Source organism: Etheostoma cragini, chromosome 3 (genome assembly GCF_013103735.1).
Source record: "Etheostoma cragini isolate CJK2018 chromosome 3, CSU_Ecrag_1.0, whole genome shotgun sequence".
Lineage (NCBI taxonomy): Eukaryota > Metazoa > Chordata > Actinopteri > Perciformes > Percidae > Etheostoma > Etheostoma cragini.
The window spans coordinates 23,405,802-23,422,693 of NC_048409.1; the positions used below are offsets into that span (position 1 = coordinate 23,405,802).

The 16,892-nt window shown below is 42.5% G+C and overlaps 1 protein-coding gene and 1 long non-coding RNA gene across 5 annotated transcripts in view; both read right to left on the reverse strand.

Annotated features, from left to right (window-relative positions):
• LOC117939953 overlaps positions 1-16,892 on the reverse strand; it is a 308,332-nt gene that overhangs the window by 162,158 nt on the left and 129,282 nt on the right. The window lies entirely within an intron of this gene.
• Positions 1-16,892, reverse strand: part of epha4l (eph receptor A4, like) — a 53,175-nt gene that overhangs the window by 3,208 nt on the left and 33,075 nt on the right. The window contains exons 6-17 of one of the 4 annotated variants that reach the window (XM_034865062.1): positions 15,331-15,455; positions 15,026-15,185; positions 13,674-13,779; positions 11,425-11,480; positions 10,850-10,963; positions 10,041-10,226; positions 6,529-6,590; positions 5,581-5,790; positions 5,224-5,373; positions 4,603-4,799; positions 2,499-2,657; positions 146-1,352 (exon numbers count right to left, since the gene is read on the reverse strand). In XM_034865062.1, the coding sequence (XP_034720953.1) occupies positions 1,238-1,352; positions 2,499-2,657; positions 4,603-4,799; positions 5,224-5,373; positions 5,581-5,790; positions 6,529-6,590; positions 10,041-10,226; positions 10,850-10,963; positions 11,425-11,480; positions 13,674-13,779; positions 15,026-15,185; positions 15,331-15,455 (1,640 nt within the window). In that variant the 3' untranslated portion in view covers positions 146-1,237. Of the gene's footprint in view, positions 1-145; positions 1,353-2,498; positions 2,658-4,602; positions 4,800-5,223; positions 5,374-5,580; positions 5,791-6,528; positions 6,591-10,040; positions 10,227-10,849; positions 10,964-11,424; positions 11,484-13,673; positions 13,786-15,025; positions 15,186-15,330; positions 15,456-16,892 lie in introns of all 4 variants that reach the window. The other 3 variants (XM_034865054.1, XM_034865045.1, XM_034865036.1) reach the window with 3 other exon arrangements.

Genomic DNA, 16,892 nt, shown 5'->3' on the forward strand with positions numbered 1-16,892 from the left:
ATCTTTTAGGAACTCCATTTCTAGACATAGTTCATATTGGAAGCATACTGCAATAATAAAGGAAGGTGTAATCCAATTTCTTTTTTTTTTTTAATAGAACTTTTAATGCTGAGTAAAGTAAGAAAGAAAAAAAATTTATCCTCACCTTGATGTGAATTTGAGTAATCCTCTGTGTGTTTTCTTGGCAGCGATGATGATGCTGATGATTCTGATTCATTCTACATCCATATTGCCGCTGTTGCATTCTTTAGTCTAAAATAAATCTCGCCGATGCTTTCCTTCATTCTTGCGTCCAATTTAGAAAGCCAAATAGCTGTCCATCTAAAGTGGTGAGGAAGAGTTGGTGGGTCCTGCAGAAGCGGGAGGCTGGGGCTTTAAATCAGATCGGGAGATGAATGAAAGAATCCAAATTGTGTGTTTATCCTAGGTGTGGGGGAGGGCATTTTTGGGAAGACAGGGGAGTGGAAAGGTTCTTCTGGAAGATCAAAGACATTCTCAGCAACGTCCTGAGGACAACAAAATACAGCGTTCTGGGAGAAAAAAAAGGCCAGAACAGAGCAAAAAAAAAACTCAAAAAGCTCCGTATAACAAGCCCCTATCTCCCCTCGGAATCCAACCGTCAACCTCTCCGAGATTCACTGTTTATATATATCAAGGTCAGGATCCTCCATTTTGTTTGTGAGATATCAAACAAATCCAGCTGAGAGAGAACAATGGCGGCCGGGGCAGCCTGCGAGTCCCATTGAAACAATTCATTTACAATAAACACAGTCACAGGAAATCGAAAAAATCTGCTCGGTGGATTATTCCCGAAAAATGTTCCAGAAACAACACTCTGCCAAAGAGGAGGAAGAAAGGTATGATTCCCCTCTCCCTTGCTTTTCCTTTCAGACCATTAAAGGCACTCCAGATTGGCCTTTCGGAAGCACTTTTCCAGCCGTCCCTCCGTCTATACAGAAATGCTGCAGAAAGAAGTGTCCCGTTCTCCAAAACAACAAAAAAAGGGCAAGGAAAAGGTCTGATAAAAAAAAAAAAAGTGCCATTTTCACCACTTTTTTTTCTTCATCAACAGCTTCTTTTCCTTTGAATCCAATTTTAAAGTGCATGGATGAGGTAAACTATTACTTCATAGTTTATTTGTCTCTTTTTTTATATTTTGTCTTTTTTGTTATTTATTTATTTTTCATAAGAAACGAAGACGCTTTGTTTCCTTTTCCTTTTTCTTTGTTTAAACCTCTCAGACGGGAACCATTCTGCCTTGCATCTGTTGCATTTGGGACAACATTCCCTGGACGCTGGTCAGGATCTTGTTCTGGTGTGCTGCCGAGGTGATGCCTATGCGAGCCATGTCCCTGGAAAGGATGGGGAAAAGAACCGTTTAGGACCGGGAGCTACAATAACAAACACACGTAGGCCGATGAGTTTTACAGCCTTCCAGTGGAAACCGGCCCGACTGTTTAACTGCTGTATGAGGGATTTAACTTGCCAACTCAACAATCCTAGTTCTGTAACCTAAAATCTGAAAAATTAAAATATGACAGACACGTGACAGAGACTGAGAAACATTTATCACATATAGACTTTGCATTATATGTCACAGTTTGATTCTGCTTTAATCACCAAGAAGTTTAATAATAGTTTATTGTCTTTCTTAGTGAGAGTTAGAAGACAACATAGATACCACTCGCATTACCATACCATACCACTCTAACTATGAAGCGAGTAAACAGCTACATGCTCAAACTATATAGCACTTAACCATTTTGAAATGTTTTTTTAGAGATGTTCCTAGGCAGATCATGTATTACTGTAAAGAGCCAGGGCTAGCTGTTGCTTCTGTTTACAGTCTTTATGCTAAGCTAAGCTAACTGAGTGTTGGCTGCAGCTTTATATTTATCATACAGACATGACAGTGGTATCGAGCAGCAAGAAAGTATAACGTGTGTTTCCCAAAATATTCAATTATTCCTTTGATAAATTTAACTTTGTTTCAAGAGTGAATTACATGTTGAATATACTTAAAAAAAAAAAAAAAAATAAGAATAGGAAGCTCTTGACAAAAATCTTTAAAAAATCTTTCTTGGTTCACAACTATTTCTTGAAAACAGTCATTTGCCAAGTACTAAGCACAACTAGTAGGGCAGATTCATGTAATTGTAATTTGTTCTTCACTGCTGGTATAACTTTTGAGGCTATCTCTTATTTTTCATCTGCTTCTTTTTCAATAACTGAACAATTCACCCCATAATTTGGGACATGGACTTAAAACTTTAGATACGTTCATTAATGTTCTCATATAGAGAATAAGAGCCTAATTAATTATTTTACTTACACTTACTGACAAGTGAAAAAAAATGTGCCACTTTATTTACAATTTTCACTTGCTATAAGAACAGTTTTTTATGTGTGTGACTAGCTTGTACCTTCTTCTCTTTTCTCTTTTATGTTTACTTCTTCCCTTCCTCTCTCATATGCTCCCCTCCATACTCTATACTCACTCTTGTGTCATGTGGACCACAGCCTCTGGAGTGGTGTAGCTGGCGGCGGTGAAGTTGTCGCTGTATCGCTCCATGCCAATGGCCTGCAGCCAGTCCTCCACTGTGCCCACGGCCGACGACACCTCGGGGCTCCCTGGCTCCAGCAGGGTGGTGTTGGGCCTAGTGGGTGGAAAAGAGAAAGGTACAGTATTAACTTCATGAACTTACGTTTGTTAGGTTATACAGACGTGTAGTTCTGTTATTACAGTCAGTGTTTGATGCTTCTGTACTTCGGTTCAGCACATAAGCAACTGTCTGTGCAAATAGACAAAGAAAGTTACATTTTCTTTAAGTGCTTTTGACACAAAAGGTAATGATCCACTTTTGTACTCAGTCTGGAACACCATTGATTTATGACAGCAGAAACGCCGGCATTACAGGAAGAGTTTCCTTGTTCCTGACTATGATGCTGTACTGTAGTTTTAGAAGCATGTGACACATACACCTTCCGCGATGACAGAGAGCTACCCACAGGCTGTAAAATGCACCATGCTACATTTCTCTCTAGCTATTACTCCTGGATGGACTCAGCAGCTCTATCAGGTTAAGCTCTGTTTTGTATTCCAATTTAGTGTTTGTGACTGACACAGTTAGTTCATATTTATTTTTACAGAAAACACACAACAGGGGGACACCTCTGTGAATGTTAACACATGGTGGAGTTCCTCCTCACATTCAGATATTTATTGGCAGAGTAACATTCCACTTTTTTCACTTCTTACTTTCTCGTTTTTCCTATCTTTACTTTCTCTTGAGCATTGCAGCAGAGGCATCGGCCATGAAACATTTACATGGGGCCGGTGAGTCTGAGTCAGTGGCAGTCTCGTCCTGCTCTGGTAACTCTCTCACTCTCACACACACAATATCTGTCTTTATCCTTCTCTCTTCTTTAAGAAAGATGTTGAGTTGACGTGTGAGAACAGGATGTCAGGCTCTTTAATATGTCATCTCTACTCAGTAAGTGTAAAAGATTATGCATAAGGGTCCCTCTACACACACACACACACACACACACACACTTTACTTTTTACTTTCCCCTTCCCTCTTGTTACTGTAAACGTTGCCTTTATGGGATTCAGTTCTGCTAATTACTCTACAAGGACTCTCGCTCTCAACGTGTCCCATTAGGTATGTACGTTATACGTGTCTATTTGTGTGTGTGTGTGTGTGTGTGTGTGTGTGTATGTGCGCAGATTGCTCGCATGCGCTCACACACTCGTTAAACTCAAACAGACTCCCACTGGCCTGCGTCGAGTCTGTAAACACACGTAGGTCATTCTTAACACATTTAGCCACTCAAGAGTAATGGTGTCAGAGATGTTGGTTCATGTTTGTTTTTAACTCAGCATTACATCGTAAATTCCTCCCTGTTAGAGTACCTACATTCCTAAGTGTACAACACCATTAAAGCTAGTTTGCAGAGAAATCCATTACGGAGGGTGTTTGTGCTGAAAAATGCCACACGTCGCTGGTAGGTACTGTTTAATGGGGAATGTAAATACCACAGAGAGAACGGGAGTGTGTGATTGTGTTGGTGTAAGAGGTGGACCACTGCATACGTAGTGCATTGTATAGTAAACTGGCTGCATATGTGTGTTTATGCACATTAGCCTCTATAACACAACACATTCACAGGTGGCCTCTGTTTAGCTTATTATTAAATTCTACAACTTTTCTATACTGCAACTAATTTTTGGTTTGAAAGTGTTCTTTTTAGCTTAGTTTGCAGTAGTTCAGTAAGGTTAAACACTAAGTAATGCAAATAATGTGTGAGATGTACTTAAATAATAGCCACAGTCCAAAATCATGTTAACCCCTTTACAAAAGTGTGTGACATTTTCAGAATTCTCAGAGAATTTATCAAATTTCAGAAGTTTGTCAGATTTGCACCATAACTGTAGTAATATACTGTGGTATAGCCATAAGGTTAGCAATTTTATAGGCATAATGAATTTCTGCATGGCTAGATGGTAGGAGGTAAAGAAAAATATGTTTTGGTGATTTGTGTGAAGTGACCCTTTAACACCACATCTATTTAGCATCTGTCTGTGACCTGCTCTCTCACCTGACAGCGGCCTCTCCCCCAGTCCTCTTCAGAGTGTTTGGATTGCGGATCAGCTTGTCCAGCATGTTGACGATCTGTCCAAACTTTGGCCGGTCAGCCCTCTCCCGCTGCCAGCAGTCCAGCATGAGCTGATGGAGTGCCACAGGGCAGTCCATGGGCGGGGGCAGCCGGTAGCCCTCATCAATAGCCTTGATCACCTAGACAGTAGATCAGTGCTGCTGTAAGTCACTTTGTTTCTGAGTTTGTTTGTGTAGAGAGTTAAACTGTCAGCAGTTTGATTACAGCTAGACTGTCTTTTTCCGCCTAATTTTATACCTATTTTTAGACACCTCACTTTAGGCACCTACGCAAGACATTTGCTTATGCATAAATTAACTTCTTTATCATCATTAGTGCCACTAGAATTGTGAATATGTGTAATGAGAATATACTGATGCTTTTATCACTCCTGCATGTAATTTGATTACACAACCAGGTTAAAATGATGAAGTATCTTTTAAAAATGTTTGACAATACGCATGCAACTGGGAATTCTTTTCTTAAGCTCCAATATCCCAAATGTGTTCAAGCTGTTTGTTATTCATGTTTGCCTGCAGGTAAATTACATTTCTCTAGACTTACATCTTGGTTGCTCATGTCCCAGTATGGTCGCTCGCCATATGACATCACTTCCCACATGACGATTCCGTAGCTCCACACGTCACTGGCCGAAGTGAACTTCCTGTAAGCGATGGCCTCCGGGGCCGTCCAGCGGATGGGGATCTTCCCTCCCTGTAATTGAAAGATGGGCTGATAAATGAAAGCTGAAAAGCCGACAAGCAAGGTGACACGCACACAGTCCACTGAGTCACTGGACACATGTTTGCCTATACACACACACACACACACACACACAAATAGACACGTATAACATGCACACCTAATGGGACACATTGAGAGCACACACATGCACACACACTCACTCACTCACTCACTCACCCGGGTGGTGTATGCAGCCTCGGGGTCGTCCTCCAGCACTCGGGACATGCCGAAGTCGGACACTTTGCACACCAAGTTGCTGTTGACCAGGATGTTGCGAGCTGCCAGATCGCGGTGAACGTAGCTCATGTCTGAAAGGTACTTCATGCCGGATGCAATTCCACGCAGGATGCCGACCAGCTGAATCACTGTGAAACGACCGTCGTTCTTCTGCAGGAAACAAAGCTAAATGTTTAAATGCTGTGTATCGTAATGCAAACATTATACAATTGTATTCCAGGGGCAATGAGAATTTCTTTGCTGTTAAATTAAGGTGACCAATACTGTTCAGTTATATATAAAATTTAGCTGTAATAAAACACGGGGACATTTGTTAACTTACATTACAGCTTAGATTGTTTTGTTACGTACATGTTTAAGTTTTTATTTATGTACTTTTCAATGGTTACAGCTCCCCCTATATGCATTTATTTAAAAGTAAAACTCCTTAAAATTCATATATAAAATATAATAAATAGCATCTCGTACAAGTTATATTTTAGCAATTGAAGTTATGGTTGTTGACAAAAATATTACTATACAAACGTCCCTATACATTTTTCATCAGCCTTAACTCCATTTGATTACAACTACCATTGTGAAACAGGTTTCAAGTGCTGCATTTCCCTTTCTTAAACACTATTTTTTAATAACTGGATAAAGTAGCTAAGCTTCATCTAAAATCAAAAGTGTAGTAAACCGGGGAATCACAGAGGAAAGACCTGCGCCAACTTCCTTGTCAAAAAAACAGTAAGTTGATCAAGGAGAGGATCAAGATTAGGGTGAATGTTTGTGAACAAACGCTTGTAATTTCGGGAGGATGACATTACAGCGATTAGATTGAATCAGCATGCTACAGTCGTATCGCCTGCTCACACACATGTGCACAGACAGAAACGCATGACTGACCCTAAGGAATGCATCCAGCGATCCGTTTTCCATGTACTCTGTGATAATCATCACTGGCTTACCTAGAGAGAGAGAGAGAGGGAGAGAGAGAGAGAGAGAGAGAAATTGAATGAGAAACAGATGATTATAGAGGTAAACGATGCACATCACAGCCCAACACAGCAGGAGGGTTCTCAGGGGAACGTGTGTGTGTGTTTGTGTGTGTGTGTGTGTATGTGTGTGTGTGTGTGTGTGTGTGTGTGTGTAGTAGGCCATCCATCTCTGTCCCGTAGTGATTTAATTAGCTCAGTGTTACGGTTGCCCTGACATCCCCATTCTTTCCTTGTACATGCAGAGGCATCTCCACTGAAACACACCAGTACACACACACACACACACACACACACACACACACACACACACACACGCACACACACACCATCTTGTGTTTATGCAAATATGAACCGACGTTGGACTCCTTATAATAAGTCTCATCAAAGTCACTCACCCAGAATCCCTCTGACTCGCTATTTATGTCACTCACTGTCCCTTTGCCCTCTTTCTCCTCTGCCAACTTTTAGCGCATCTGTCACTCTCCTGCTAGCTCCTCTCTATTTCCCCCCCCCCACCTCCCCCACCGATCCCTGCCGCCCCTGTCTGGCCTTTTTCACCTCATCCCTCTGTCTTCCCCTCTCCATCTCTCTTGTGGGTGCGCCTGTGTCTTTATCTGAGCTGGGGCAGGCGGTGGGGACGGGGGACAATCCCTGGTGGGTCTCTGTCTGTCTTTGTCTCTTAGTTTGAAGAGGGATAGTGGTCATGAGGAGGAGAGAGAAAGAGATGGGGGGGGGGAGGAAAGGAGGAGAGGTTGGCTTGGTTTTGTCCCAAAATGGCAGCAAGCTGGTGACTAACCAGCCATGCCCACACCACACGCTGAAAAGTGCTGCCACAAAATCCTCCTAGAACAGCGCTGCTCTTTGCATTCCATTTCAAGTGGCACAGTTAAGGTGGACTAAAAAGTGTTAAAGAGAAGTGCTGACTTAAACCTAACGCCTAGAGGGGAGGTTGTGTTGAAACTCTTGTGCACTCCAGCAGAATGCCTAAAGCAGCAGAAAGCCAGCCGAGCGGTGGCAGCTGAGGTCTTGAAGGTGAAGTTCCTCCACTCCACAGCAGGCCTCTCGCCATGCCAAGAGGCCGTCAGTCACCGCCTTACCCGCCGCGTGATTGGCACTCCATTAATTACGGTGCACTCCGGCGATGTCCCAAAAAGAGGAAGTAGAGTTAAAGTTGGGGGAAAGCGGGGGCCCTCTTTGTCAGCCATCTTTGTTCCCTTTGTTGCTCGCCTCTGCCCCGGGGCCGCCGGTGATTGACAGCTCCCCAATCAAGTCTGAGGAACGTCTGACCTGCGACCTTAAACTCTCGCCTTTCCAGCCCCGCCCTCTTCCTCCCTTCCCATTTGCATGCTAATTCCTTGTTTACTGAATACGCCCTGCTGCCTTTGGCAATGAACTCTGGGCAAGGGCCCCGCCAGTGGGCCGATTATCACCTGCCAACAAAACAGGCAAAGGGGAAAAACGCAACAGGGGGACAATATTGGGGGAACGTTGGGCAAACGCTCTCCAGAGGAACTGGCGTTTGCAGCGAACAAAGATCTAGCTTTTAATGCAGATCTTTTTTTAAAGTAACACATGCTTACTTTATGTAAATCAGCTGTTAAACATATCACGTCTCATTTCAAGCTCCAACAGAGGCTGGGTTTTAATTACACACTAGCATGATAGAAACGTTAAGTCTATATAGGCTTCAAGATGCTGGACTACAGCCAGCAATCCTCGGCGAGAGATTTTTTTGCAGATTTATGTATTTTAGTGTCTATTTGGAGTTCCTCCATAATTAATAAGGCTTAATTGGCTCTGTTGGACATGCCAGCAAACTGAGGCCAGATTGAGAATTCCTTTTTACTTGATTGTAATAGAGAGGCGAGTGCAATTAAAATAATGGATTTTTAATAGATTCCACTGACACACTCAAGTGTAAAGGACTAATTGGCCCAAACCTTGTGTCAAGCTCTCAAAAGTAAGAGTGGATGGAAGTAGAGTGGTAATTTTCGTGTTGATCTTCTTGCTTTGTAGATCTTCTGCTTCTCCTTCATCTCTCTCCCTCTGTCTCACTCCTTCTCTTCCTTTTTCAGCCTCCGGTTCAGTAGTTCTACCACCCTCTGCTTTCTATCTCTGTTGTTGCTACGGTTGTTCTCTGTCTTTCCTTTAATCCATCAGCTCCTAACCGCCTTCCTGTCTTTTTCTCTCTGCATCTCTATTTGTACCTTCACTGTCTGCTACTTGTCTCAGATTTCTTTTCCTTCCTCCTGTCCATCTGTCCACCTTTTTTCTGTCTTTTTCACTCTGTCTCAGTGAGGTCTGAGAGGTCAATCCCCCGTGGTGAGAGGTTTGATAGGTGATAAGCAATTCTGCCTGTGCTGCTGTTCACGTTCAGCTCTGGCTGTGTGTGTGTGTGTGTGTGTGTGTGTGTGTGTGTGTGTGTGTGTGTGTGTGTTTACAACAGTGGGAAAGATGGTGTTATCTAGCACAGATAGGGCCAGGCTGTTGTGTCACGACACATTAAGGCACTTCATCCATCTAACCCGAGCTGAGGCTGGCCATCAGCTATGGTAACACTCACGCTCAGACGCGTGCAATCAAGGGTGCACAGATGCCAACATGTGCTGACAAGAACACACACACACACATACACCTCTAGCCTGACAAAAAGCAATGGGGGAAGGTGTAAAAGGTAGGGAGAAACAGAGAGAGTGCCAAGAGCAGAGGGAGGGAGATTTGGCTGGTGTGTTGTGGCCATGGAGGAGCAGATAGAGAAGGGATAGGGTATCACTTCCTAACCCCAAACACATTTACAGCTGACACCATGATTAATGAGCTTGGTGCAGCGCTACAGGGCCTGTTCCTGGACCCATTACACCCCCTCCTAACTGCCCAGCTACCTCTGACTCCACTTCCCCCTCCCCACAAAAAGCTGGACTCCTTCAAAGCCCACCCGGGCATACCCACGGATGGGATGTTTAGACAATATGTATATGTGCAAACACAGATCTCATAGTACAAATGCAACATTAATGCTTGTATGTCTTTGGATCTGCCAGTATTAACACAACGCAACACAAACACAACTGTTGGCAAGTCAAGATTGGTTTGTCCCTATATCACCCTTTTCCAAAGTCCCCCAAAACCCCAGACATAGTTTGTAATGATTTATTATTCATTATTTTTTAAGGGGAAACATGGACAGCATGTGATGAATGTCCTTCCTGTTATCATAAAAGTCATTGTGTGCGTAAATGTGTGAGATGAGTTTGCAATTTCCTGTAGCAATTTAATTTCTCCAGAAAAGAGTCTTTTGCAAAAAGCGATAGAATGACCAAATGCACCAAATTATGTTCTTCCCATCATTTTGAAATGGAACAATTCTCATGCTACGCACCCTGTACGTAAAAAGTAGACAAAAGCACATGCTTGACATACATTTGGTGACCACGCCCTCAAGGTGAATGATGTTGGGGTGGTCAAACTGGCCCATGATGCTGGCCTCGGACAGGAAGTCCCTCCTCTGCTTGTCAGTGTAGCCGGCCTTTAGCGTCTTGATGGCCACGCAGATCTCCCTCTTTCCTGGCATCTTCAGGCGGCCGCTGCAGACCTCGCCGAACTCCCCTGAAACAAACGCTTGGGTTAAAAATGTGGAAAGGATGATACACAAGCACTCCAAAACTACAATGCGAGGACTATAAATCACACTGAGAAGGGAGTGGGTGATGGTCCGTGGCTATGTGTGTGTGCAGGTTAGAAGGGGTCCACTTTAAACATTGATCAGGGTCTCTAATCCCCTACTCCCCTCCATCCCATCACCCATTGGAGCAGAGAGAGAGGGGAAATGGTTATTGATTCTTTATCTTTATTATTTTGTCATTGGTTGACTTTTCTCTGGCCACTGGAATAGAACAGACAACATATTTTTGTACTCATTGAACTCTCTAAAGGCAGACCAAATGATATTATCTGAGTAAACAATGTTGTTTTTTTATTCACAAGGAGTGCATATAAGAGCATACACAGACAAACAACGACATGAATCACTGAGAAAGATCTGCAGGCTGCAGAATATTTGCATGAAACGAATACCAAATATACTATTATCCCATTAGGTGGATGCTTTTATGCAAAGTGGGTTACAATGAGCCTTGCTGCAAAGGCTCTCCATAACAATGTGTTTATAATAATTAATGAAAAATTGCAGAATGTATTAGAGTTTATGGATTAAAAATAAAACTCCTCACCAATGCCGATAACCTTTTCAATCTTGATACAGGAGGCGTCAATCTCTTTGGCGAACTCACGGACGGCTTGGTTTGGGTCCTCATAGGTAAAGGGGTCAACGTAGATCCTCACTCCTGAAGAAATTGTGTGTAAAGTGTGCAAAGAAAAATAAAGAAGGGAGTGAAAAATGAGGGTTAATTCATTCTGGCAAGTACACTCCATCTGTTCTTTATTTCCATCATGCTGCGGGCTATATGCCACCTTTCTCTGTGGAACCTCCTCCTTCTTTCTTCTCTCCATACCTCGCTTCACACTTTGACTCCCTTGCTTTTAATGTCACTATGGCTGACTCCAATGAAGATGGAGCTCGTTAACTTGAAATGTTTGTTGAATGCAAAAAACAATGCTGATGACTTGGTAATGAGGTGTTTAGAACATGTTAGCATCCAAGTACATTAACTCAAAAATAGTTTGTTTTTGCCCCATTTATGGGCTTCATTTGCGGTTTAGAGTGCATGCACATGAAAACACCTGACAGCGCTAATGTTTTATTTTAATTATAAAGTGTGTAGGCGGAGTGTTGATGCTGATTTACCTTGATGTAAGTGCTTCTCTTCGTCAGAGTCTTGCTTGGCCTTGCTGTACTTACTCCTTCTGGGGGCAAAAACAGCAGGATGGTCAGTCACAGTGACAGCAAAAGGTTAAATGTCAGGGAGAATATGTCACAATAAAAGCTGAACATTTTACGTAAAAACAAAAAGTAATTGAAAAATAATAATGGAAGACAAGTGTCGGTAAACACTTTAATCGAGACTCTAAACCCACTTACCCCCCCTAACCCACATATACAGTAAATTAAGTGGCGACACAATCCCTGATTACTGATCAGATATTGATATTTTTGTTATCCATTAAAGGGAGCTCATTAGACAGAAAGGACAAAACTGCATTTAAATGCTAGCCAAATGGGATTTTTAGATTAGGGTTAGGGTTAGTTAATCATTGCTCATAGTTATGAGGGTGTTGGATGAAAAAACTTTGATACGACTTTATCTCTGTCCGTTAAATATGAAGCAACAACCGGAAGACTGGAAGCAGGGAGAAACTGCTAGCCTAGCTCTGTCCTACTACAAGCACCTCTGATGCTCAATAATTAACAAGGTATATTGGATCTGTTTAACTGAGCATAGAAATGTAAATGTAAAAGGCATAGTTAAGCAGTTTACCCAAAATATTGAACTATTCCCTTAAGATCAAATACACTGAATATAATAAATGTATTCATTTAAATTAGCTCCCCCTTTACCATCATTTATCTAAAAACAGTCAGCAGTATTCATTTTGCCATGTTTTTAGAATAAAATGTTGCATAAATCCCTCTAAACCATCTAATCGTATCCTTAGCATCCTATACCTTGTATAACATATATAAAAACCGCAAATGGAGAAAGAACTGTAAATAAATGTCTGACTTGAAATATATTTTGCTAGTAATAATTAATTACTAACATTAAAAACTTTACACGTTTTACTCGTAATCAACGATTTTCACATTGTGCTGTTACTACTTTTTTGTCAAAAGTATCCTGCTGCACTGATGGTTTCTGAAGGGCATTGAGCATATAGTAGCAAATCAATCCGAGAGAAGATGCACTTAAATCCCTCCAAATCCCTCAGGCAGCCTGACACCTGTGCTTAAATTGATGTGTTGGGTCAGTGGTGAAAATGACCAGATGTGCAAGACATTGTTCTCTATGGTGGTGTAATGATTGTAAACGGCTACGTGATTACAGTCCCTCCCCACAATCACAGGATGGCCGCAGCAGCACAATGACAGTGGCCGTCACATTGCATATAAAAAAGGCTGAACAACCACCTGCTTGGCTGGGGAGAGAAGCAATCACATAGAAAGAGAGGACACACACACAAACACACACACACACACACACACACATAATCAACAGCCCCCTTCACTCCCCATTATTCTCAACACCAATACACACATGCAGACAATGATTTGCTTTTCATGTAAAGAGGCACACTCACACAAAAAAAGGATCCACGAATGCCCATAAAAAGGTACTTAAACACACACGCAGGAATCAACACACAAACAATTAACGCTCCCCTTCCCACAGTGCTACCAGACACATGAAAACAATACTTTTTTCACATAAGGATATGCATACAAATATACACCCCCAACACACACACACATATATATAGGGGGAGTGTGGTTAACACCCTGAGGTGAGGCAGCCCCATCTGCATGTAATCCCATCTGTGTGACGGTGCTTTGTCCTGCTCACTGGTTAACACCCTGAGATTGGGTCACTGCAAATCCACCTGATGCCTCTTCGTCTCACTCTCTCCATATTCTATCTCCTACTTTCCATTGCCCGCTTATGTCATTGTCCACCCTCCTATCCCCCTTCCTCTATTTATTTCTCCTCTCTCGTTCTCTTTGCAGCCATCAGCAAGGCACAGCGGGAGAAAATAACTAGTGGCCAGGATTACAGCCGCTAGCTGAGAGATAGAGGGATGGAGGGATGGGAGGAGCGGGGATGGATGCAGAGGACAGGGAGTGAGGGGTTGCTGATTACATCTTTTCAGCTGTCGGAGCTGTCAATCACGTCTCCGGTGTGGCAAGTCATCACTCATCTCATCTGTCTGGCTCAGTGTGTGTGTGAGTGTGTGTGTGTGTGTGTGTGTGTTTGTGAGTTTTTTTTCGAGTGACATCCATCTCCTAACAGCTACTTTTCCCAGGCGCTAAAGCAAGACATCCCTCATCTGGGAGGAAAGAAGGACAGACAGAAAGCAGAAGGGACAGTGGGATGAGCTCACCTTCGGCTGATGACGAAGGCACTGATGAGGATGATGAGGAGGACCACGCTGCCTACCACTGACACCAGTAACACTGTGGAGTTGGCCCCATCACCAATAATAGGAGCTGGAACTGAGGAAAAATAGAAGAAAGATGGGGGATATAAATGGAGAGGAGCAGAGGGAGGGAAAGTAAAGAGAAAGGGAGGACAGTTGGACAGAGACAAAGAGCAAAGTCAATATCACTGCGCTCAATCGAGTCGCCGCACATGAAAGAGCCTGTGTACATTTTGTCGAAGTCATTGACCACCTTCACCCTTCCTGCCCTTGTCTCTCTCCTTATTCCATTGAGACAATTCCGTCCCTTTAGCATGGTGCTTGACCATGTCATTGTCATGCGCTTTTGTCTCTATATGCATTACAAATGGGACACCTGGGCTTACAGTGGAACTCTGTAACCCTGTTGTCCACGCCATAATTTTCCATTAACAGTTAATATCACATAGCATACTATTTACTAGAGGAAATCAGTAATAACAATCAGTAGTAAGCTTAGGTTTGTTTGATGACATGTTATTTTTGAACTTGGCTAGGCTCTTCAGTTGAAATAATTCCAACTCCTTAACATTCAGTTTTTTTTCATTTATTTCCCCGTCAGTAATTTGAAGTTTTTAAAGTCATGTTATTCCACACTGTCTGATAGTATTATATATTTACTTTTATAATTGCATACTTATATTTTGTATCACATTCTCTCAAGATTCCAGATGTATTGTGGCTGCTCAAACACATCAAATGGACATGTTTGGAAACTGTGGGATCGCCTCTTGAACTTAAATTCAAGATATTTGGGATTTAACAATCTTTGGCTGCACTGCACAGTGTCTGTAATAACTTGAGTGTCAGTGGGGTTTAAGAAGCTAATTTTACATTTTCAGATCAGAGTCCACTTGCTGCTCTGTTGTTACCTTAGGGATTTATAAAGTGTACACCAAAATAAATGATAGCATTTATGGCTACTAACGGTAAGCAAAAAGTTCCTTGCAGCAGTTCCAACTACAAATATCAGAAATGGTATCATGCTTCAGAAACCCAAAGAAGTTAAACCCTACAATAGCTGGCACATTCACTGAGACTCATTGAAACTTGAATAATGGAACCTACTCAAGTTGCCAGTCAAGTGCTGCAGCACTTTATCATTTATCTTTTTATAGACGTCAGCTATTTTGATTCATGACCACAATGAAAGAGACAAACTCGTAAAAGATGCTATCACTGCAGCATTTCACACTGCTGGCATTGAGTCTCTCTGGATCTATAGTGCACTGATGTCATCAAGACAAGCTGGGCAGGATATGCATGGCTGAACTCACCCGAGTTGGTCATGAACTCAAACGGGCCGCTGAATTCCCCGTAGCCGGCCGCGGTGCGAGCGCGGACATGGAACACATAGGAAGTGAGGGGGGTGAGACCTTTGATGTCAGTGTTCCTCGATGAGGTTTTTATGATTCTGTAGCTTCTTTCATTTTGGTCCTGAGAATGACGGATGGTGAGACAGAGACAGAAACAAAGAGAGAACAATCAGATGTGTGATGTTTTTACAGTCTTTTGAAACGCATTGCTATTATTTTGGAAATTCTTTCATCGGTAGAAACTACATCTCCCACTGGACCCTCACCTTCTCATAGTACTTGACCTCATACTCCAGGATGACCCCGTTGGCTCTATCTGGTGGCTGCCAGGCCAGTGAGATGGTGTGTCTTGTGATATCCTTTGCCTGGATGGAAGTCACTGGAGAAGGAGCTAGTGAGATAATCAAACAGAGACAGAAAAAGCTATTTTAGCCTACTGCTTTTTCTCAGTCCTCCAAGTTATTTCAGCCTTTGAAACACCATGTCTGTTTTGTGTTGCTCTCCTAAATCCCCCACTCTTTGCTCCTGCTGGGAAAGTCAAACAGTGGGCCAGGCCACAAGGCAATCACTTCCATTTGTCTTTGAATTTGGCTTCCATTCAAAGTCAGAGGCGTTACAGAGCTGTGTGGCCACAAAGCTGAATTACCATTGCTAGAGTATATGGCAACACTCTACTTTTGAACTAATGGTTGGCATCAATAAAAGTGATCCAATTTCCTCTCGGCTGACGTTAGCGTCTGAGCCACTTTTCCTACAAGCTGGCAAAATAATGTCTAACTTCATTTTCTGCAGATACTCAGGTCACCCTGGGAAACCTTGCGCTGCTACAAAGTACGCCTCAGAAAGCTCGAAATGAGCTTAACGCCTTTGCTTTTTTTGTCTTTAAGAGTGCAAATCAATTGGTTTTCATTAAAGCTCCAGTGAGTGATCTTATCTCAAGCCCTTTCTGCTGCAGCTGATAATGAGGCCATATTTCAAGCAGCCACGCTATCTGCGTTCAGACGCCTTTAACATGTGAAGGTTAAAGCACAGATAATGGCTTACACTCGCCTCCTCCCTCCAGTGTGTCACCGCTGCACAAATCAAACCTATCTTCAGGGAGTGTGACAACACTAAAATTGGGTCATACACACTCTTGACGCTATGAAGAGAAACTCATAGGCGTAGGAGAGATAGTGTTATAAACAGCAAAAGACTCATGCACAGATTGAGTTCTGAGCAGAAAAAAGCATATATGGTCGGGCAGGTGGAGTTATAGACTAAGGAACAATAGGTTACACGGATGAACACACAACTCAGGTATAAAAAGAGCTCAGACACAAACACGCACACACACACACACCTCCAGTACTTCCTGTGGGAGATTAAACCCCATCTCGCATTAACAACTAGTACCCTCAACAACCAAAAAAACCTCAGTCATCTATTCTCACCAGAGCCAGAACAAAGACAAAGCCACTACAAAAACAAAAAAATCATTTCCACTGATTTCCAGGTAGCGTTTCATTGTGGCTTCTTCGCTTACAAGTTCACAAGGAGTGAAACTTTGACCTCTGGTCTTAAGTGATATTGTAACCTTACTCGTTCCAGACCATCTGTCTTTTAAAAAATTACAGTGGGATGATTAATGAGGGGTTCGCGGTCCACCGAATATGATTGCATTATCTATGACATTATATGCATTCTCATCACTTTGACCATGGACTCCAGGGAGCCAAACCTTTAAGCTAACGCTAACAAAACCTTGCTTTTAGCCGAGGATTGAGTTCAAACAGGCCTGGAATTCAAGCACCAGTCTCGGATTGAGTTTCAGTGGGGTAAAGAAGCA